General features: G+C 40.3%; 1 protein-coding gene across 8 annotated transcripts in view; it reads left to right on the top strand.

Annotated features, from left to right (window-relative positions):
* The first annotated feature begins 3,034 nt into the window (after positions 1–3,034).
* Lmo7 (LIM domain 7) overlaps positions 3,035–22,882 on the top strand; it is a 219,473-nt gene continuing 199,625 nt past the window's right edge. For 7 of the 8 annotated variants that reach the window (XM_087192927.1, XM_004845237.4, XM_013072394.3 and 4 more), the window contains exon 1: positions 3,035–3,406. In XM_087192927.1, coding sequence (XP_087049053.1) covers positions 3,338–3,406 — 69 coding nt within the window. In that variant the 5' untranslated portion in view covers positions 3,035–3,337. The remainder of the gene's footprint in view (positions 3,407–22,882) is intronic. The other variant, XM_087192907.1, reaches the window with a different exon arrangement.

Genomic DNA, 22,882 nt, shown 5'->3' on the forward strand with positions numbered 1-22,882 from the left:
TGCTTTATATGCCTTTTTCAATTTTTTCAGCTAGCAGATTCCTTCTCTCTTATAATCTTTGCTCCAGGCATCATTCAGTCCCTATCCTTCCTCATTTATAACACAGAACACCCTCTTTCTTCCAATTCACCCAAATTTTTCTCCACCCTACCCAACTCATTTGTTATAAGGAACTTGGGCCTAAGGCACAATTCCACTGTACCAACGCATTTCTTAAGAAAGCCAATCTCTCCTTTTGAATAATAGTTCTCAGAATGGAGTAATTTGGCCCCCAGGAGATATTTCACAATGTCTGGAGACATCTTTGGTTGTCACATCTACGAGGGTATTACTGGCATCTAGTAGAAATCTATAGATGCTGCTAAAACTCTTACAGTGCACAGGATAATCACTATAACAAAGAATTATCAAACCCAAATTGTCAATCATACTTCTGTTGAGATGTGCTGCTATAAAGCAATTCTTATTAGCTGCAGTAGTCAATGATATTTTCTACTCTGCTACTATCAATTCTTTGTTCTGAGTCATAAATTTTACTTCGGGATTCTCATTTTTAACAAATCATGCTTGATGCCATCAGAGTTTGAGTTCTCTATGAGCTAATTTGAATTTGAGATAGAAGATACAAGATATTACGGATCTCCCTCTGGAAAGGGAAAAGGGAAGGAGCAGGGATGAGCAAGGGAGGAGTCTGACAAGGCTCAGCAGACCCCAGGATCCACTGAGAAGGCCCTCCAGCCTTGACCCTCACTGGTAGAAAAGGCTGATCTTTTAGACTCAAGTCACTTACTCAGCAGAGGACAGCTGCTCTAGTCAGCATGACCTCATGTGAGGCTGCCTTCTGCAGCCCAGGCCAATCCTGGAGGAGCTGACAGCTGGCAGTGACCGCTGACCACACTCCCTAGGGGTGGGCCGCAGGTTTTCTTAGAAAAGGAGGTTTGGATGGGATATCGCTGTATCCATCACAGATGCTTGCCTGTGCCTGTATCTTTGTTCATAGCCTTAGGATGAATTCCCAGAAATGGAATTGCTGAGATAGACCATGGGCCTTTGAAAAACACTTGATATTTAGTATTGCAAAATAATCTTCCAAAAAAATTGTACCCCTTTCTCCCAACAGTTCATTTCATTGCTAATGCATGAAAAATATGACAACTGTACTGCTTAATGTTTTTAAACACTGAAAGATACTTCAAATTCTTTTGGATGATAGAAGTACAAGGTATTCACTAAATACTTAATAGCAGTTCTTGGATAGCAAAAAACAAAACAAAACACTTCCCAGTTTCTTTTTTATTTTTAGATTTTTTTGTTAGTACATGTTTGCAGTACATACTGATTACATTCCTATGGAGAGCTGCTCCATGTACATAACACATCTTGGTTCTTTTTTATCTGCTTTCCTTCCTCTGTTTCCCCCTCTCCATCTCTGGGTCACCTTCCCTTTGAAAAGATCTATCTTCTTGTTTCCTATTGTCTTTTATTTTGCTCTTATTTCATCCTCTCCATAAGTTTGGCCTGATAGGAGTGCTAGGCAAGAGGCAGAGATGGTTGGTGCAGTGTCTTTCCACTTCAGCAGGAACAACTGTATTCCTGAACCTTGTCAGCTCTTTCAAACAGATCCACTGATTACAGACACTGCCAATAAAATTTGTGTGTGTGTGGGGGGGGGTGTGTGGGGGGGGTGTGTGGGGGTGTGTGTGTGGGGAGGTTAAACAAAAATAAACCTACCAAATAAACAAAATTCATCACTCAACCCAGGTGTTTTTTATTCAAAAGAGTAAATGGGTTCCAACCCAGGCTTCAGATCTAACTTCCAGGAGTCAGGAAATACAGAGAAAAGAGAAATATGTTGAAGACATCACAGAGAAGCACAAGCCAAATCCAGAAGGCAGCTTGGTTCTTCAACATGACAATGCCATTCCAAAAAACGGGAGGAGGGGCAGGAAGAGCTGGCTTTTTTAGATAAAAGGGATATAATCAAATACCATGCACGTCCATTGATTGAATCCTGGTCTGACAAGTCAGGGGTCAGTTGGAGAAATTCAAGCCTGGACTGGCAATTATCGTTAGTTTAGTTATGAAAAATGGGATGGTAATGCAGGAAAGTGTCCTTTTAAAGACAAGATATATATTGGAACATTTACCATGAAATCACCTAAAACCTGTCAAATACAGATGACAGGCTTTAGGTATTCATTATACTAGTATCTCTACATCTTTGGCATTTTTCATCACAAAAAGTAAACAGCCAATCAGAAAAATAAGAATAAAGTGTTGCTTCCTTTTCATGAGAAAGAAACCTATCTTTATCTTCCTGCAAAGGTGACGTGGTAAGACTTCAACGCGTGGCTCGGATAGGCACCAACTCGAGCGCCTTCCACTCTCTGGCCCCGCCACAGATACTAAATAACTTGTCTCCCTGCTGCCCCTCAACCCCGAATGTCCCCACGATTTGAAAGGTGGGCATTTAGACGTTATTTGTGAGGGCAGTCAAATGGCCTGAACTGCGCTGAGCCGGTGGGAGACTGCCCTCGGGGACGCCGAGCCGCAGGTCCCTTCCCCCGAGCCCACCAGGGGTCGGGGCGGAGCTGGGGCGCGGGGCGCGGGCCGCACGTGCTGAGGCCACTGCCCTCCGGGGCGCCAGCAGGGCCTGCGGGCCGGCGTGTCCGGGGTCCCCGCCGCAGGTGAGGGCACTACCCGGGCCGGGCCCCCGCGGCGATTCTGCGGGGACGTTTCTTGGCAGGGAAAGGGGCAATTGTGGGCAGTTATTCCTGGTATGTCAGGCGGCCCAGCAGCTGTGAGCCCGAGGGGGCCAGAGAGGGCAGGGCTGCGGGAAGGGCGGCGCAGGGTGCATCCCTGGGGCGGAGCTCGTCCTGCGCCACGGCTCAGGCGGACGTTGGCATCCCCCGGCCCCGACGGTTCGACCGCGGAGGCGGCCGCAGGCAGGAGCCCGGGGATCCGCCAGGGGGTGAGGACGGAAGCGGCGACTAGGCGGGCCGGGAGGGCAGGGGCGGGGCCACCGCTGTGGGGCGGTGCGCTGTGACTTCGGGGTCCCAGCCGCGGTCCAGGTGGTACGGCGCGCTCTCCCGTCTGCTCCGCCGCCGCCCGCGCCTGCTCGGTTCCTGTGGGCTTCGGGGCGGACTTCTGGAGTTCCTTGGAAGCAAGGTCTACAAGTTCGCGTGGCTTCGAAAACTTAAGACTGCGTTAGCGCCGCAAAGGGGAAGACGGCCGGGCGCCTCGCGGCCGAGCCGAGTCCGCTCGGTAGCCGCGCCCCCGCCCCGACCGAAACGCGTGAGACCTCCGTGCGGCCCGAGTCTTTCCTCGCGCCCCAGTCATGGAAGGAGTGGAGGAGGCAGAAGCCGAGTGCTCCGTAGCGTTCGCCGAGGCGCAGAGATGGGTGGAGGTGAGCGCCTCTTACTGCTCTTCTTTGCATGGGAGTTTGGGGTCTCGGGCCGGCGTCGCGCGGGGACCGCGCTCTGCTCTTTGGCCTCCTCCGGTGACCTCGCCGGAACGAGGGGCATCAGTTTGGGGACTTTGCAAGTTCTGCCTCTCCCATCTCTTAAGGCAGAGCTTAGTTTAGCGTTGCTCCCCAGCGACGGTGTCCGGAGCCGCTCGGCGCCTGCCCACCCGGCTCGGGACCCCCCCCCCCCCCGCAAGGACCAGCTCTCCTGGCTCTCGCCCGGGTGCCCGTCGGTGGGCGCAGTCAGAGCGCTGGCGCAGAGCGGGCCTGGGTCCTCCGGTGCGTTTCTTGGGAGTGGCTAGAATAGGGATGCCGGACTCGTACCTGGACGGCCAGGGTGTGCGGTGTGATGTGGGCGGGAGAGGAAGGGCGGTGGAGGAGCACACCTGGGCTGCACCTGGAGAGTTACTCCCGGCCGCTCCGGCCCACGGAGTGAGGTCGCTGCTTGCCTTTAGTGTTCTGCGTTGGTGACACTGAGATAGCCTGGGGTCACTCTCGGAAGGGTTGTTGTTTTCCCAGCTGTGCTTTCTAGACAAGATCTTCCTCTCCCTTCTACCTACAGAGGAGGAGGTAGTCTCCGCATCAACACCTGGGAGCTAGCTAGGCTGTGTTGATGTGAAGAAGGTTACACTGTGACTTCTAGTCATTATTCTCCTAAATAAAAGTGATGAGTTTTTTGAGGGGATTTTTGATGAATTTTTTACTGGCGATTGAACCTGGGGTCTTGTGCATCTTTGTGCTGAGCTACGTCTCCAGCCCCTAAATGACTTTTAAAGCGAGGCAAAAGGAGCCTTTCAAGCAAATGTGAATCAGGCAAAAACTTGCTTGTTAAAAATATTGTTGACTCCTCCGACCGGCTTTGCAGTCTTTGTGGAGTCATTGATGCCATGTGTCGGTTTATTCAATGTACAGCATTTAGAAAGTTTGAATTAGCCTTAAAAGAGTATTCCATGAGAAAAATAGCATATTCAAGAATTCTAGAGCAAACAGCATTTAAAAATAATTCATTTTTCTTTAAAGAAACACATATGTAGGTAGAGGAAGTAAAGAATGAACCTGGATTTCTGACATTGTGTAAAGGAATGGGAACTATAAATACCCACCAGACAGTATGGGGGGGTGGTCTAAGAAATTAGCTTTTGGTGTCCTTTTGGACTGATACAGTGAGCTGGCCCAGAGGTGACTTAGAAAGTTGTGAAGGGAGGGCTGTTGGGAGAAGGATAAACACTGTATTTTGAATTGAAATGAGAGTGGAAAAATTCCAGCTATGTGGTTAAGAGAAATAACTTTGCTCATTCATAAACTTTTAAAAGGCAAAGTTTCTAAGTGTAACTTTCCATTAGTTGTGTTTGTTCTGCATTATTTTAGAAAACAGATTTGCTGTTTTGGTTTGAGTGTTGAAATGGAGGGAGTGGGGAACAGACTTGAGGACATTTTTTTGGTCATGCACAGTTCCTGTATGGAATTTGTATCTTCGCGCTTTGTATTTGCTTAGGAAATCAGTGAATTTGGATAATTTCAAACTTTGTTTTAGCTTGCAGATTGTAGAAAACTAAGAATTCCTTGTTTGTCATAGCTTGCTCATAATTGTGTAGGGTTTCTGTGAGAAATTTGTAATGAACTCCTAAAATATATGGTGATAAGAGATAATCATTGTGCATAGTATATATGCTCGTCTTTCCACTCCCGTCCCATCCTATGTAAAGGCATTTGTCAGTAATAATTTAACAACTCTGTATTGTGTTTTGGTCATTATTAGGATAAATCTGAGTCCTTTCTAAAGGTATTGTCATATCTTTTTAATAAAGTTAGTGAAATTAAAATTGTGAATTTTCTTCTCATGCCACTTGTACCACTGACAAACAGTTATTGAAGACATATTCACAAATTCTTTGGGAATGCTTTGGGGATTGGAAGTGACAGCAGTGGGTTCACTCTTAGGTTTTTTTCATTTTTCCAGTCTGTCCACATTTACCCCTCTCTTTTAGCTTTGTCATTACAGCCAAAGCACATATTTTAAAATATTGTTCTTGACAAAAGAAGCAGAATGAATGACTCTCCTTGCCACAACCTATTAATTTTAAGAACCTCTAATTTGAAGATAAAATGTTGATTCCAAAGTATTTTATAAAGTATTTTGGAAAGCAAGGAAGATTATAATGTAAAACTTTCTCCTATTTGCTAATATTCTTGCTCTATTTTAATGTCACTTTCCTCTACATATATTGGAGCATAGATGGGTCATTCATATATATGTGTGTATATATGTACCTGCCTATATTATAATATGTAACTTGTGCCCATTATATACAATATTTTCTGGTACCTTTATTTTCAGCTGCAGTTTTTAATATCCAAATTTAAGAAACTACTGAACTTATGAAGCTTTGATTGGTGATCAGACTTCATGTCAGTATGTCCTTGCCATTTCCGTTTTCCATTGGTGATTTTTATTTTTTATGGTGCTCAGTATTGAACACAGGGCTTTAGGCATACTAAGTAGGCATGCTAAGAAAGTGCAATATGACTGAACTGCACCTCTAACCTTCCATCTGTGATTTTAAATAGCTAATGTGTTGTTATTCTTGTAATCTAAGTTAACATTTTTAAAATTAATTTTTTTTGGAGTTGAGAAGAAAGAGTGAGATGTGAGGTGTAGTGGTTTTTATTCTGACATTATTATTTTATTGATTTTTCTTTTTGTTCACTTCAGATTGTACTCATAACCCATATATACATGTGTATGTATGTATACACACACACACTCATATATTTGGGGGGCAGTGCTAGGGATTGAATCCAGAGCCTCTTGCACGTTAGACAGTTGGACAAGCACTTTGCCACTGAACTTCATCCGCAGCCCCTGTACATAAGAATGTGTGTATACACACACACACACACACACGCACACACACATTTAAAAATAAATGTTAACCTGGTTTGTCTATTCAGGGGCTAGCCTCATAGTCAAAACAAATGTAGGAATGCTATCTTTTAAGATAACAGTGATATTGGATTATTATCAGGTTGGAAATGCTGTGTTTGGAATATTAATAATGTAGCAAGGCTGGTTTATGATTAAGCACAGGTTTAAAACCAAGTTATGTAATGGTTTGAAGGCAGAGACCAAGGTGAAGCTTGATTCTAGCAAGGTCATGGAATGGATGACGAAGTAGTAGAAAACACAGCCTGGACTCTCTAATTTTAGCTGTGTTCTGCTGCACCTTTAATTTTCTATACCTAACAGTTGCCTCTGGCTCTGTGCTGGGACATTAAAAAGACATATAGTGAACAGATAAAATACTGACGCGATTAAAAACTGAATATATTGCTCATTGCATTGCTTCATCAACAGCTTGCAGTCTGTGAGTTAATATTGCTATCTAGGTTGAGGTTTAAATACAGCCCTTCCTGTCACTGTCACAGAACAGGCTTACTTCCAAACGCCTTTCTGCTTACCTGCCCTCCCTTTATCCCTGGATTTGATTCTTTCAGTATCACTGTCATCCTGTAAGAGGACCCAAGGGTGCCAGCTTGAGTTTATTGCCAAGTCTGGCACTACAGTGAGTTCTGACTCAGTTTACCTTTGAGTGGTCTGGTTTCCCACTTGCCCCCATTTTTATCATGTTTATTTTGCTTGCTTTTGGTGCTAAAGAATGTAAAGATTTTTTTCCTCAGTACTAGGTACCTAGGGCCTTCACAATGAACTAAGTCTCAACCCTTTAAATTCATTTTAAAAGTTTGAGACAGTCTTATTAAGTCACTAAGATGCCCAGGCTAGGCTTTTAACTTGCAATTCTCTAGTCTTCATGAATGTTTACTGTTGCTTTTCAGAAACAGATAGAATGATTAAACCATCATTTGAAAATGATACTAAATTAATAGAAGCATTTTTGGTAATTATATGTAATTTGAGCTGTTAAAGTGAATTAAATTTGGCCTGAAAGTTTCTTAATACATAGTGGTTATAGTATAATGTAATATATAGAGAGGTTATAGCCTACATTTGTAATAAGTCATTGAGTCTCAGCCAACCACAAACAGTCACCTGTTTAAACTATGTTCAAATAAAACATGCCGGCTGTGGCCAGTTGGGTTGTTTTGGTCCCTCAGTCCTGTTTTTGGTATGTCACTTCCTTTTCTCTGGCTATGAATATAATCTGCCCCTGAGGTAGGGTGGAACATTCTGAACCACTTTTGGTTCAAACTACTGTGTAAATAAAGACAGCTAACATTTGCAAAAAAAAATTTTTTAAAAATTTTGACACAGTCAATAAATATTAAACTTTTTTCCCTAACTTTTTAGTAGATGTACATAATAACTACACAATAGTACATTCCTTGTGGGGAGTTGGTACATGTCTGTAACACATCTTTTTTTGTTTGTTTGTATTTTGAAAAGGTCTTGCCATGTAGTTTAGGCGGAACTTGAACTCGCTATCTAGTCCAGGCTGGCCTCCAGCTCACAGTGATCTTCCCGCTCAGCTTCCTGAGTGCCGGGTTACAGGAGTGTGCCACCGCGCGGCTGCCCTACGTAGCACATCTTAGTTTTTTTTCATCCCCGTCCCCTCCCTCCATCCCTTGGTCCCTTCCCTTTTGCAAAAGACCTATCTCCCTGTTTCCTGTTATGTATCTTTTATTTTGCTCTTTGTGTTTTGAGTTTCTCCTATAAGAGAAACTGTGTAATAGGCTTGTATGTCTGATTTAATATTGTGGTCTCCAGGTGCATGCATCCATCCATTTTCCTACAAATGACTTAAGTTTATCCTTCTTTATGGCAGAGTAGTACTCCATTGTGTCTAAATACATCATTTTCTTTATCCATTCATCTGTTGGTGGATGTCTAGGCTGCTCATAAGATTTAGCTCTTGTGAGTTGTGCTGCTATAAACATGGTATCATTGTATCACTGTAATATGATGTCTTTAACTCTTTTGGGAAGATACTCAGAAGGGGTTGAATGGAATTTGTATTTTTAGTTTTTTGAGGACTCTTCATACTGATTTCTATAGTGTTTGTACTAACTTACATTCCAGCCAACAATGTAGGAGAGCCACCCACCCCGAAGCCTTGGCAGCATTTGTTATTGTTTGATTTCTTGATGATAGTCATTGTATATGGAGTAAAATGGAATCTCAGTATTGTTTTAATTTGCATTTGCATTTCTCTAATAACCAGAAAAAATTTGGAACTTTTTTTCCCATGTACTTATGGGCCATTTGTACTCCTTCTTCTGAGAAGTATCTATTCACTTAAGTTGTCTATTTTGTGACTGAGTCTTTTATGGGGTGGGTCTGATTTTTTTTGAGTTGTTTGTATTCTAGATATTATTCTTCTGTCATGAAATAACAGAAAAAAATTTTCCCACTTTGTAGGTTTTTCTCTTTACCTTTCTGGTTATTTCCTTTTCTGTGCAGCAGATTTTTATTTGATAAGATCCCATTTGTTAATTTTTTTTTTGTAGACAAGTGATTATAATAGGTTTATTCACAAAAGACAAAAACTGTGGAGGAAACATTTTTTCCTTAGATGAATGATTAAAACAAAAATAATGTGTTTTTATCATAGACTATATATCATTAATAAAATGAAGAAGTGATTCATATATGAAGCAGTTTGTATAAATCTGTAGGAATTGTGCTAAGTTAAAAAAATCATTCACAAAGTATCAATATTATATTAGTCTGCTTGGAGTTTTTTCCCTTAAATTCTTTTATTGGTACATTTTAGGTATTCAATACATTTACCTTTATCATTGGGAACTTGTACCTTTACATGACGTATCTTGTTTCTTATTCTTTCCCTATTCCCTGTCCTCCCTTTACCCCCTTCACCCTTCCCTATTTACAAAGACTTTGTTTCCATTTTTTTCCTTTTCTCATAATTTTTCCTTTCCCTTTTTTCCTTTCCCCTACCCCTACCACCTTCCCTATCCCTTTGCACCATTTGTTAATTCTTGATGTTATTTCTTTAAACTTGAAAGTGCTATGATGGTAAGACGTTGTTAAAAAAAAAAAACCCTAATGTTAAAAAGCAATTCTTAGATCAGCTATTGCAGCCAGCATTTTTTTATTTCCAAATATAAACCTCATCTTATTAGTTCTTTGTTTTCTGGGAAGTCATGAAAAATTTTATTCATTTTTATTATTATTATTTTGCTACTGGGGATCGAATTCAGGACCTTGCACTTGCAAGGCAGGCGCGGTGCCACTGAGCTAAATCCCTGGCCTGAGAGCACGCTTTTGAAATCATTGGTCAGTCCTGAATCTGCTGTTTAAAGCCTGTAGACTTCACTTTTTTCCTGTTAATCTGTCACAGTGGTTGTACGGTTAAATGAGATATTAAGTATTTTTGTTCTTGCTAATCAATGCTTGTATTTCCCCATGCTCAGGAAGCAGTTTTCTCCCCTCTATCCTGTTAGGATGAAATATTCCATTATTCTGTTTTTATCTAGTGAACTCTTCTTCATTCTTCGATACTTAGGCCCAAATCAACCATACATAAATCCTTTTCTGAACAGACAATCCTCCACCCCGACACATTCCTTCCTCTCCTCTTTTGCTCATGTAGCTCTTTCCTTTTGCACTTTATATAATTTTATCAATTTCTCTATATAAGACTAGAAGCTGAGGGTACGACTGGTATCCTTTGCTTGAGTAATTGGCATGGTGCCTAGTACATGCTTGTTCAGTGCAAGTATAGTATCAGAGCTATCAACCCTTACCAAAATTTAGAAGTAGGGTTTTGGGGACCAGAACTCATTTCTTTTCCCAGTAGAGAATTGTGTCAGTGTCTAAAGCTGAATGTGGTGCAGTGGTGTGGTTGGGACCTGCTATAAGACGTGTTCATCTGAGTGCCAGTGTGTAATTTGCTATTTATTCAGCATGTGCACTTCTGTTCAAACCTGGCCCCGAGCTATATCACTTTACCCCTCCCTGCCTTTTACTTGATGGTTTCCCTCATGGAGACTTGCAAGTAGTCGTCCAAGAAATACCTATTATTTGCCTACTGTGTGCCAGGCCTTTGCCGTATTTATTGCTTATTGACAAATCCTTGGTGCCTTACCTAGACAGAGAGAGAGGAGAGGGAGAGGGGGAGGGAGAGGGAGAGGGGGGAGGGGGAGGGGGAGGGAGAGGGATGTTCCAGGAAAAGATTACCTGCAAACAAACCCTGCACAGTGTGGAGTGATAGCATTGAGGGGACTGAGGCTGCCGAAGTCTCCCTGGTGAGTCAGACAAGGCAAGGTTTGAGACTGGCTGCAGTGGGCCTAATGCAGTTGCTCACTGGGCTGGGGCATGGTGACTAACTTGTGAGATCTTGAAGTTGCATACAACATGACTTCCAGAAGTAGCTCAGAGCAGTTTATTCTTACTGAAGAAATGTTTACATGTAGCAGAACATGTGAATTTTAAGTACATAGTCGTATGAGTTTTGTCAAATGTATGTACCTATGTAAGTAGCACAGCAATCAAGAGGTAGAATATTTTCCTCACTCAAGAAAATTCCCTTCCAGAGCAGGGGAAGAGGGGAGGAAAGGGAGAGGTGGATGAAGGGATTGAAAATGATCAAGATATATTATAGGCATGTACCAGTTCTCCTAAACAAACATTACTATTCTGCATTACAAACATGCGCTAGAAAAAAAATATCCTTTCCAGAAGGGCACAGCAGTCTTCATCCCTTTTATAAACTGCCACTCTTCTGAGTTCTAGCACCACAGATTTCGCAGGGTAGGTTTGAACACCCCAAATATCTCCTGATCCTTTCCCCCTCAAATTCTTCTTTCTGTAGCATTTTGTGTGTTTTGACACGGCGTTTTGGATCCCAGGAAAGGGAGGGGTGGCAAGAGACCAGGGAGTTGCTAAATTCCTCTTGAGAAGGAGATGGTGCACACAAATGAGAACCAGGGCACTATGTGAGTAGCATGGCCTGACTCCAGGAAGTATAAACAGATAGGTCAAGGTATTTCCTGAGGAGCTGAGAGGGTTCCAGGGCAGTGGCAGTCATTCTGGATCCTTCCACTGTTCTGGGGCACTAAGTGCTAGCAATGGACCTGTTTTACAAAGCAGGGGAATTATACTACGAATTTAACCTTCCATAAAAGTGTCCTTGAACCAGTTAAAGAAGTGAACTCTGGGTCTAAGAGAATGGATGATTTGGGGGGATATTGTTCTATCTCAACACATTTCCTTCTAGCAGCTTTGAGCTGAGATACAACCCTGAGCAGAAGTTGAGCTGTTACCTATGTTGGCCAAAATTTGAAATTCCCATTCATGTTTTTGCCTTAAATAAGGAGATGAAAGTTGAATGTTGCTCTGCTTTTTCTCAACTCATTAATGACATTAATCATGTAGGTAACAGGTGACTTGCTTGGTTTCCTTTAGTGAGGAAGGTGAAAGGAGGATCTGTTCCCTTTCAGTGAAGTCACAAGAGGACTAACTGAAGTCACAGTTGGCTGTGGTGAGGAAGCAGAGCACCTGGGTGTTTCTTCAGCCGTGTGTAAAGCGGACATCCGTAAGGTGCTCCTAGGCTGAGAGAGGAGTATGTGGACTTGTTTGGTCTGCTTTGGCTATCATCCTCCTGTGCAAGGTTCCAGCTCTTTCCCCTGGATGCCAAGAGCATTTAGGTAGTGAAGGGCTGCAGTGGAGACAACTGCTTCTCAGGGTGACAGCATTTGAGTTATAGAAAAACACTTGCTTTGTGAATGTTAATTATGAAAAACAAAGCAACATCCACAAACTTGTCCAATCCTTTTAATTTGGGGAAGTTACACTTTGTAGGTGAACTGTCATGTGCACACTGAATCACTGATACTGTTCCATCGTCCTGCAGTCTCCAACAGACAGATCTGAAATGCTTGTTAAATGAATGCATGTTTTGTGTCCACTAAAAAGGTTGGCATAATTTTTGTTTTCAGATCTCCTTAGGCTTGTTAACTGTCAAAAATATGTTGGAGCCTGAGGAAATGATGAATAATGTATGCCTGTGCCTCTCTTTTGTTACTAAAGATAATTATTGGGCGCACTTCTTTAAAAACACGTTTGATGTACTTAAAGCTTTTAATAAGGATAATAGCTGTCATATCTGCATAACTTTGAAACGGGTTTAGCATATTCAGTCGGCTGCTTTGCTATAAAGAGATGGGCATTAGCAAGTTGTAGAGATGAATCACAGCAGCTACCTGCACAGCCTTTCCAGAGATTATAAAATACCCCTGCTAGCTTGTCCAAAGACCAGCTCAGTTCCTGGTACAGGATGCTCAATTTGGTGCTCATGTATATTTGAGTGATTACCACAGCAGACACTGTGTCTGTGTTCAAGCAGGAGTAGCTAGTCACATACGAGAAGGGTTAGAAAAGACTTGCCTGGGTTGAGAGGGCAGGATCAGTAATAACTGATTGGTCACAGTGTGACTTCTAACTCTATGTTGAAGGCCCTTCTCCTAGAGAGAAAGAACTGACCTATACCACAGTCAGCTTATTTGAATAACAAGCTACTTACTAGTGAAGGCTTTACCAGGGAAGGTGGACATCTTACAATGAAAAGAACTAGTGTTTTTCAGTTTCTACCATTTGTAAGACACCTGGAAAATGCAGTGTACCTACAGAGCCTTATAATTCCAGACTATTATTGCCTGAGGATGTTTTTCTCAGTGGAAGACAAAGAGAGGTGAGACATAAAATAATTTGCTCAAGAAAGGAGGGAATTCAGATACAGGCAATCTGACTCGTTGACCTGCTTGTTTAATCACTGTACTGCACCAGAATGACCCTGGCCAGTTAATGACGTTTTGTTAGGGTTTGTAGTCTGAAATAGAGTGGGCTGTCTTCATTGTATCAAAAGCTCTAAGTCTTACTGTATTTCAAGTTTGGGTTCTGTCTTGTGATCTTAGTGTTTGGAAAGTATGTGATGATCAAATACTGTATTACATGTTTTGGAATTGCTAGTAGATACCTTTGAGCAACTGCAGATTTTAGATTTACATGTTGGAATATATATTTATGTATATGAGTTAGTGCTCAATAAATCATATGAAGTATTTTAAAAGGGGAACTTTTTTTTTGTACCAGGGATCAAACTTGGGACCTTGTGCTTATGCGAGGCAGACGGGGAAGCCCTGAGCTAAATCCCTGGCCCATGGGGGAACATTTTTATATGGCAACATTGAGTTATAATTTGAGCAAAAATGGGAGTTTATTTTAAAAGTACAGTTTATTTTAAAAGTGGACCCTTGACTTACGAACTCAGTTTGGTCATGAGGGCTGGTCGTAACTCAAGTTGTCAATTGAAGGCTCAGGCTCCTTTACACAACCTTCAAAGTCTCTTTCCCATGTACAGGCAGATCTCAGTGTCCTTAAGAAAGACATTGGGCCAGGATTTCTCAATTAACCCCACACAGGAAAGGATGTTGTAGTGTTCCTTCCAGAACTTTTTAAGGGTTAAATCTGTATCTGTATCTGGCATTTGTGTTGTAACGCAAGACTTTGGTCAAAAGTTAAAACTAAAATTCTGGTTGTAACCCAAGTTGTTTGTATGGCAGGTCGGTCATAACTCTAGGGTTCACTGTAACTTATAAAAATATCAGTATTTTCTCTTATGTTCCCTATAGTTCATGCATACTCAAGATCATACAGATTTATTGTATAGTGCTGCACAATATATGTTATTTTTTATTTTTTATTTTTTTTTGGTACCAGGGATCAAACTCAGGGCCTTGCACTTGGGAGGCAGGCAGCGGCACCACTGAGCTAAATCCCCAACTCTTTGTTATGTTTTTGATAAGGATATCTTCTCTTTTGTGTTTTGGACTTGTAAATATTATAGAATCTGAGATCATGATAAGACTTTGTCTTCTTGACTAGATTGAAATGTGACCTAGTTGTGTGAACTGGGAAAGAATTATCTAAATTATTTTCTTATACCACCATTTCATGACACTCAAAGGAACATAAGTGAGTTTGGATTTTTTTTTTATAGTAGTTTAAAGTTTTTCACCCAATGAAATGGAAAATAAGCAAATATGTTGTCTTTACTTCTTTAGCAGTGCCTAATCAATTTAGAATTGACCTTATTGTCTAAAGAAAATATTATCTATCAAAAATGTCAGACTCAATTGGTCATAACTTTCTTCTCATAACATTTCCTTTTAGCTGCCCTCTAGGTTTCTTTTCTATTTCCCTAGTGTTTCTAATTTTTCTTTGTGGAATCCTCCTAATTATTGTCATGAGTAAACACTAGAGTCTCCAAAGGCTCATCTTTCCATGTCTCATCTTTGTCTGCAATTTTTCCCTACCAGATATTATCAAGTCCATAGCTTTACAGTGGACCTGTGACTTATGAACTCCATCAGTTCCCAAGGGCTGGTTGTAACTAAGTCAGTCCACCTGAGATCTGCATGTTTACTTGGGTACACACTGTGGATAACAAGAGGCAGATAAATCTTCCGTTAACCTAATTAACTCAAGTTGTTTGTATGTCAGGCCAGTCGTAACTTGAGGGTCCACTGTATATACCTTCTCTATGCTGAAGACTTCCCTGTGTTTATCCCTGTCCTGCCCTTGTCCTGAAATTTCGGATACATATTTGAATATATATATGTACACACACAGACACACTGTAGGTCAGATGGGCATCACACATAGCTGTGTTTAAAACAAAGCTCTTGGATCTTTCCATCTGTATTGCTCTTCCCTTTTCCACCACTTACCTGCTCATACTCGTCTCCTTTTGCCTGTTTCTTTCCTAGGAAATGGTATCTCTTTTCACCTGTTTTTTCAGGCACCCACGTTATTGCTCAGGCACTCACCCATTGCTTCTTGTTGTTTTTTAATCACCCCACACATTCAGTTTGTGAAGAAACTCGACTTTCTGTGTCTCCAAATATATTCAGAATCTGACAACTTGTGGTCACATCCATCATCACCTTTCACTTACGCTTTTGCATTAATAGCTCGAACTCCCTGCTTCCAAAATAGCACTCAGCTCCCTCTTTTAAGAATGTAAGTCAAAGATTATGCATTCAATTCTACCTTTTCCTCCCGAGCAATGTCTTTCTATTACATTTAGAATGAAATCTGAAAATGTAATCTACAGCCTATAGGCCCCACATGATCTCTTCCTACTCTTCATACTGCTTGCATGCTCTGTCCTACTGGCTTCTTGCTATTCCTGAAATGTGCAAAGAAGATGTTTTTTTTGTAGAGTTTTGTGTTGTTTCTTCTGCATAAAGACATTTCCCTCATTGATTAAGGTATCAGCTTAAATGATAACATCTCCACATCCCCTTTTCCCGTGTAAAATAGCCTCCCTGTCACTCTATACTCTTACATTCATGGCACTTATCAACACTGATATGCATCGTGTGTGTGTGTGTGTGTGTGTGTGTGTGCATGCATGTACACATATGTGTATTTGGCTGTTTTACGGGAATAGAAATGCTTCATGAGCAAGAACGTATTTTGCTTACAAGCCTCAGATTAGTGCTAAATATTTAGTAGGTGCTCAGTAAGCATTCATGGGGAAGTAAATGGCTGTGTGAACAAATGTTTTAATTTTTTATACTTGAAATCTTTTTAGCCCTGTGATGTGACTGGCTTCCTGGCTATGCTTAACTCAACAAGAGAATTTGGTTTTGTTGTATTTTTTTCATATGCTTTAAAGTTTTAAAGTTCAGTTCAAGATTGAGCAAGTTCCAAGCATATTACTTTTTTTAAAGCAAATTTAAACCATGAGAAATAGACTTTGTTCTATTCTAAACCAATTCTAAGGATGCCTGAAGGAAAGCAAGTATTGTAAGGTAAACACCCAAGAAAGTTGCAGGTAGAGGCGAGCCTTGGTACTTGAATGCCCTGTGCTGGGGACAGTCATCGAGAGGCTTTGGCCTTCACAGCTCCCAATTGGATGGCACCCAGTACTCACTGGAGACAAAGGAGCAAAAAGAGCTTTGCCTTATTTAGCAATAAAAGAAAATAATAAAAACCTTGAGAACAGGAAAGTTTCTCCCTTCTGCTCCAACTCAGGGCTTATGCTGTGCTTCATATCCTAGGTTTTAGGAATCATTTTGACATAACACACAAAACTGAGGGTACAGGCTTTCGAAAGAGCTTTGTTTAGAAAAGGGAAGCTGAATGAAGTGCCTCATCTGTATTGGTACAAACTGACTTTCGTTTTTTCTTTTTTTAATTCTTCCTGTTACACGAATTAAGTGGTAATTGTTATCATTGTAATTTTTGTACATATGAGAAAAGAGAAGCTCAGAGAAGTTAAGTGCCCCCTCCAGCTGATACAAGTAGAACCAATATTTGAACTTAGATTTATCTAACAGAAAAACTCAAGCTCTCAACTACTTCATTTCTCATCTCCTATTTGTCTTCCTCTTACAGCCTTACCTGCTGCACAGGCACATACATATCAGCTGCTGTCTTTCTTGTTTTTCTTATTTCACAACTGGAGTTAAGCTAAAAAGCATAGAAAATTAACTTAATATGGAATACAGTGTAAATTCAGAGTCAAGTGTAAGAAGATATTATTAAGTAGCTTCCTGATGTTGGGAAGGGACTGGGACTTTGAAACATTGTGTATGTGAGGTGAGGAAGGGAATGGACAGAACACTTGCTATCTTGGTTTCATCTGGGACTTGTCCTGTCAGGGAGGAGACAGTCACAGGACCTGCTTAGGGTGAAGGAGAATATATTACACAGCAAACCTTCAGGAAGGTTGAAGAGAGAAAAAGCAATTGGAAGGTATTAGGGAAGGTCCTTCTTGACATGAAGCATGAAGGCTTTCAAGTTGGGGAGGGTTATTCTAGCATGAGCAGGGGTCCTTTGAATGGTCCTGTTGAAGGACAATGAAGCTAATATTCTACTTAGTGTGGAAGGTGCTGGACTCAAGATAGAATTAGAGAATAAATTATGGATAAAGATTTTGAAGTGTGTGTGTGTGTGTGTGTGTGTGTGTGTGTGTGTGTGTGTGTGGTACAGGCTGCATCAGGTGATCTTGGAACCCATGGAACAGAATATGTTAGCAGAGGGGAAAGACCGTATTTCATAAAGAATCAAGGACTGAGCCTTAGGAAATGGCTTCTGGTAAGAAGAGGACAGGAAAAGGAAAGGAAGGTGGTGACCAGCAAGCTAGGGAGAAACCAGGTATGTGTTTGAAATCCTAAGGAAGCATTGGTTTCATGAAAGATAAGTAGAAAGGCTGCAGATCATCAACAGTGTTCAGGACTGGAGGAAGTGATCAAGGGAAAAGAAAATGGGAAAAAACCCCATCACATTTTACAAGAAAGTAATCTCTCACTTTTTGAAAGTATGGCTTTGTTTTTGTTTTGTTTTGTTTTTGTTTTTGGTACCTTGGGACCTTGTGCTTGCAAGGCAGGCGGCAGAACCACTGAGCTAAACCCCGGCGAAAGTATGGCTTTGGAGTGTTGGTAGGAACTAAACCAAGCTACAGAAAATCTGCGCAAGGTCTTGGTCTAAGGCAGGGATGGCAAACCTTTTAGAGACAGAGGGTCCAAACTGCAACCCAGAATCCACTTGCTTATTGCAGAGTGCCAACACTGAAATTAAGCCTGAATACTGAGATTTAGTTTAGAAAAAACAACTCATACATTAACATCTTTTGTCATGAGTTCACCACCACTGGTCTGGAGCAGGCATTTCATAATAGAAGAGATAGATAGAAACAGCAGGCATTTCATAATAGAAGAGATAGAAGAAACATTTTCTCAAACTGTTTATTTGTGTTAACAAGTCACTCCCTACCCCCTAGCCTACACTATTAGATATAGTAGAGGTACAAAAACTTAATATTTAAAAGAATTGTACTCTAAGAACAAGTCCAAAAAAGAATCATTGTGCTTTGCTCTATTAAGTTGAAGCACTCTGCTGTAATTAAACAAATTGTGACCTCAAGACACTGAAGATCATCTGAAAGCCTTTTTATCTTCTGACCTTATCTCTCCTCTCCTGATAAACAGGGAGTAATACCCTTCTTCTTCCCAGGAATTTTCAGCTGAGAATAATTTGGTGAAGATACTTTGTTTTTCAGAATTTAGAATCAATGTATGTGAATTATGTAGACTTAATGACCCTAAAGGGCATAGTCATATTAATCATAAGGTACAAGAAAGGAACTCAAACTTTTCCAGCCGTTAACACATACACATAGAGAGAAGCTGAGCCAGTCCCAGCACCCAGAAGGAAGCTCCCCCGCTGCCATCCCACACTCCTAGGGCAGAGAAGGTGAGCTGTGCAGGTGCCAGAAGCACCCCCCCCCCCGGAAATGAGAAGACATGTAAACAAGCCTCAAAAACAGACTTCAGGATCACCTACAGCAACCCCAAAGGGAAATGAGAAGGAACACTGTGATACTCAACCACTTGGACTCTCTGAACTGGCAACAAAAGAGGATCTGGGAAAAATGAAATCAGAAATAATTACTCAGATAACAGCAAAGATTGTGCTCATGGTGCAAGACATGATTAATAAATCTAGAGAGGACACAGATTAAAAAAATAGAGGATCTGAGGAACATGATGGAATCCCAACATAGGAAATAAATGAAATCCATAAAACAGATACAAACAGATTTCCAGGAGATTAAAAACTCCATTGAAAATCTGCACAGCAGAATGAACCAATGTGAGGATAGAATTTCAGATGTAGAAGAAAAGATTGCAATTAGTGACCAGGAAAAGAAAACCTGCTTTAAAATTGTAAGGAAACACGAGAAATCAATCCAACAGCTACTAGATGATGCAAAGAAGAATAACATAAGACTGATTGGAGTCAATGAAGAAAGAGGAGAGAGTGCAGATGACATAAAAAAACTCTTCACAGAAGTGATGGCAGAAAACTTCCCAAGCAGGGGAAAAGAACTTGACATACAGATAAGTGAGGCATATAGGACTCCAAATAGCCTTGATCAAAAAAAATCTACACATAGGCATATAATAGTTAGGACTCCAGAAATCCACCAGAAGAGCAAAATTCTGCAAGCACTGAGAGAAAAGAAACAAATCACATACAAAGGAAAGCCCATCAGAATCAGAGCAGACTTCTCAGTGCAAACCCTCAAGGCAAGAAGAGCTTGGAGTGATGTATTTCAAGCCCTAAAGGAAAACAGCCTCCAACCCAGATTGATGTACCCTGCAAAACTGTCTTTCAAAATTGATGGAGAAATAAGATACTTTCATGATAAAGAGCACCTCAGGAACTTCATGAATACCAAACCGGCACTCCAAAAAATTTTAGACAGTACCCTGGGAAAAGAAAATGAGGATCACAACCCCAGGAAACCCAGCAGAATGAATCCATTGGGCATGACAAATTAAACCTAAAGGGGGAGAGTCCAACAAAAAGAAAAAGTCATGACAAGGCTTTTAAAACTTTTAACTTCATCTCCCTAATGAGGGTATAATTCAATCTTGTTATTGTATTCATTAGTATTTTTCTGATTCTAGAGTTGCACACCTTTCCTTGTGCTATACTGGCTATTTATCATCTTCTTGTGTCTACTTTGTAATTGGGTTGTCTATTAATGAGCTGTAAGAGTTCTTTATATATTCTGGTCATAGGTTATATGCATTGTAAATATGGTCTGTTTAAGGACTACTTTTCACTTTAATGATGTTATTTAAAGTTCTAAATTTTAATTTTTTTTTTTTGGTACCAGGGATCGAACTCGGGTCCTTGCGCTTGCGAAGCAGGCGGCAGAACCACTGAGCTAAATCCCCAGCCCTAAAGTTCTAAATTTTGATGGAATCTCATTTATCAATTTTTTTCTTTTACACATCATGTTTGTTGTATCCTAGGTAGTTCTTGCCTACCCTAAATTCATAAATATTTTCCCTTATAATTTCTTTTTAAAGTTTTATACTTTTAGGCTTTCATATTTAGGTTCACAGATCCCTTCAAGTTATTTTCATGTATGGAAATAAAGGGTTGAGGTTAATTTTTTATATACGGATATCACGTGTTCTAATGGCATTTGCTGAAAACACTATCTCTTCCTCAGCTCTTGAATTGAGTTTATATTCTATAACATGCTAATGTTAAATAATCTTTTAAAACTCAGCGGACCATATATGTGGGTTCTATTTCTAGATTCTCTGTTTTATTACAATGTTCTATATGTCTTTCCTTACACCAACACTGCCTTGATTACTGTAGCTTTAGAAGAAGTCTTAAAATTAGGTAATAAATGTCTTACAACATTGTTTTTGTTTTTGTTTTTAACTTTTCTAGGTTCTTTGTACTCCTACATAACTTTTAAGTTTCAATATCCAATTCTTCATTTATAGCAAGTATACACAGACCTGAATTTTTACATATACCTTGTGTTTTCTAATCCTGCTAAATTCAAGTACAAGTTCTAGGGGCTCCTAGAGATTTCTTAGTATTTTCTCTGTAGATGATCATTTCATCTACATATAAAGATTTTGCTTCTGCCATGCCAATCCTAACCTAGTTGTGTCATTTTATTGCCAGACTATTTTGGTGGGGACTAGGTTTCAAAGTTTAATGGACAGATAAAGAGTAAGCATATCTGTCCTTGTTCCCCACATTAAGGAGAAAGCATTGTATCTTCTCCATTTATATAAGGCATTCTCGCTGGAAGTATGGAGTACATGTCTTTAATCTGTTGAGAAGGTTCTGTTCTACTTCTAGGCTCCTGATAGCTTTTACCATGAACAGCTGTAGAATTTAGTCTGATACTTTTTCTCCAACTACTGACAGGATCATATGGCTTTTTCCTTTCCTCTGTTCAAATGATGAGTTTTGGCGGTGGATCTTCCAATGCTGAACCAACACTGCCATCCCTATAACAAAACCACTTTCTACATCCTGCCAGATCTGATTTCCAATGGTTTGTTTTGTTAAACAAATTTCTATCTATATTCATACTTTTTTCTTCTATTATCTTTATCCAGTTTTAGGATTAGCACAATGTTGAGTTCCTAAAATGAGGGGAGAAGTGTTCCTTCTTTTTTCTGCTTTGTTTGATATAATTTATCAGTAAAAATGTTTATGAGCCTGCTGTTGTCATATAGGTAGGTTTTCAAGCTAGGAATATACTTTCTTTAATAGGTGCTATTCAAATTTTATATTTCCTCCAGAGTTAGTTTCATTAATTTGTCTTCCAAGCTACTTCTTAGAAGTTGTGAAATTTATTTCAAAACAGATTTTTGAAATATGCTTTCTATATCCTTTTAAATTCTGTAAAATCTGTGGTAATGTCTCCTTGATCTTGATATTATAATTTAAAAAATGTATAATTGATACTGTGTAATAGGAAGAAACGGTCTATAGGAGCAGGGGAAGTGGGAGGGGTAGGGGAAAGGAAAAAAGGAAAAAGAAAAAATATGAGAAAAGGAGAAAAATGGAAACAAAGTCTTTGGAAATAGGGAAGGGTGGAGGGGGTGAAGGGAGGGCAGGGAAATGGGGAAAAAAATAAGAACCAAGATACTCGTGTAATGGTACAAGATCCCAATGATGAATGTAACTGTATTTTATACTGAAAATGTACCAATAAACTTAATGGAAAAAAACAAAAGAAAACAGATCCACATAATTGCCATGTAACTGAGAGTATACACCCTTGGTATGCTGTGTGATTGTTCATTTTTCTGGGTGCTGGCATGGCATTGGGGTAAGAATGGCAAATTCATACATAACAGATCCCAGGGTAATATGTATGCCCATGGAGGAGATGTGTATTGTCTGTAGGCCTAAGTTCCCACAGTTGTAAAAAATGAGAACTGCAAGAGGGTAATAGGGTTAAGAAAAAAAATGGATGTGAAATATATGTAGAAACTTAACAAATGATGCCCATATTATAATTCTACTTGAATCTAGATATAATAAAAATAGATCACTAAATGATTTTTTTCTTTCCTAGCACGACTGCTTTGTGTGTGTGTGTGTGTGTGCATGTGTGTGTGTGTGTGTGTGTAGTATTGGGGATTGATTGAACCTGTGGCCTTATGCATGCTAGGCAAATGCTGGATCACTGAGCTACATCCCCAATCCCTTATACAGTGGACCCTTGACTTATGAACTCCATCAGTTCCTAAGGGCTGGGTGTAACTCAAATTGGTTGCAAGTCAGTACAGCGGAGATCTGGATGTTTACCTGGGTACACGCTATGGATAACAAGAGGCAGATGAATCTTCCATTAACCTAATTAACCCAGGTTGCTCATATGTCAGGCCTGTGGTAACTTGAGGGTCCACCATATATTCTTTAGCTGTGATTAAAAAAAATCCTTTCATGTCTGAGAAAAGACAGATGTCTTAAGAGTAGAGTATTTTGTTTCTTGATGATGGTATTTTTGTCATATTCTCATCAGAGATCCTATGAGTTCATTCTAACATTTCCTTGCTTTGTATTATTTTCTGTCAACAGAATTATAATAAAAA

Source organism: Heterocephalus glaber, unplaced genomic scaffold (genome assembly GCF_053883595.1).
Source record: "Heterocephalus glaber isolate CG9 unplaced genomic scaffold, H.glaber_assembly_v1.0 deba00001577, whole genome shotgun sequence".
In the NCBI taxonomy this organism is placed as follows: domain Eukaryota; kingdom Metazoa; phylum Chordata; class Mammalia; order Rodentia; family Bathyergidae; genus Heterocephalus; species Heterocephalus glaber.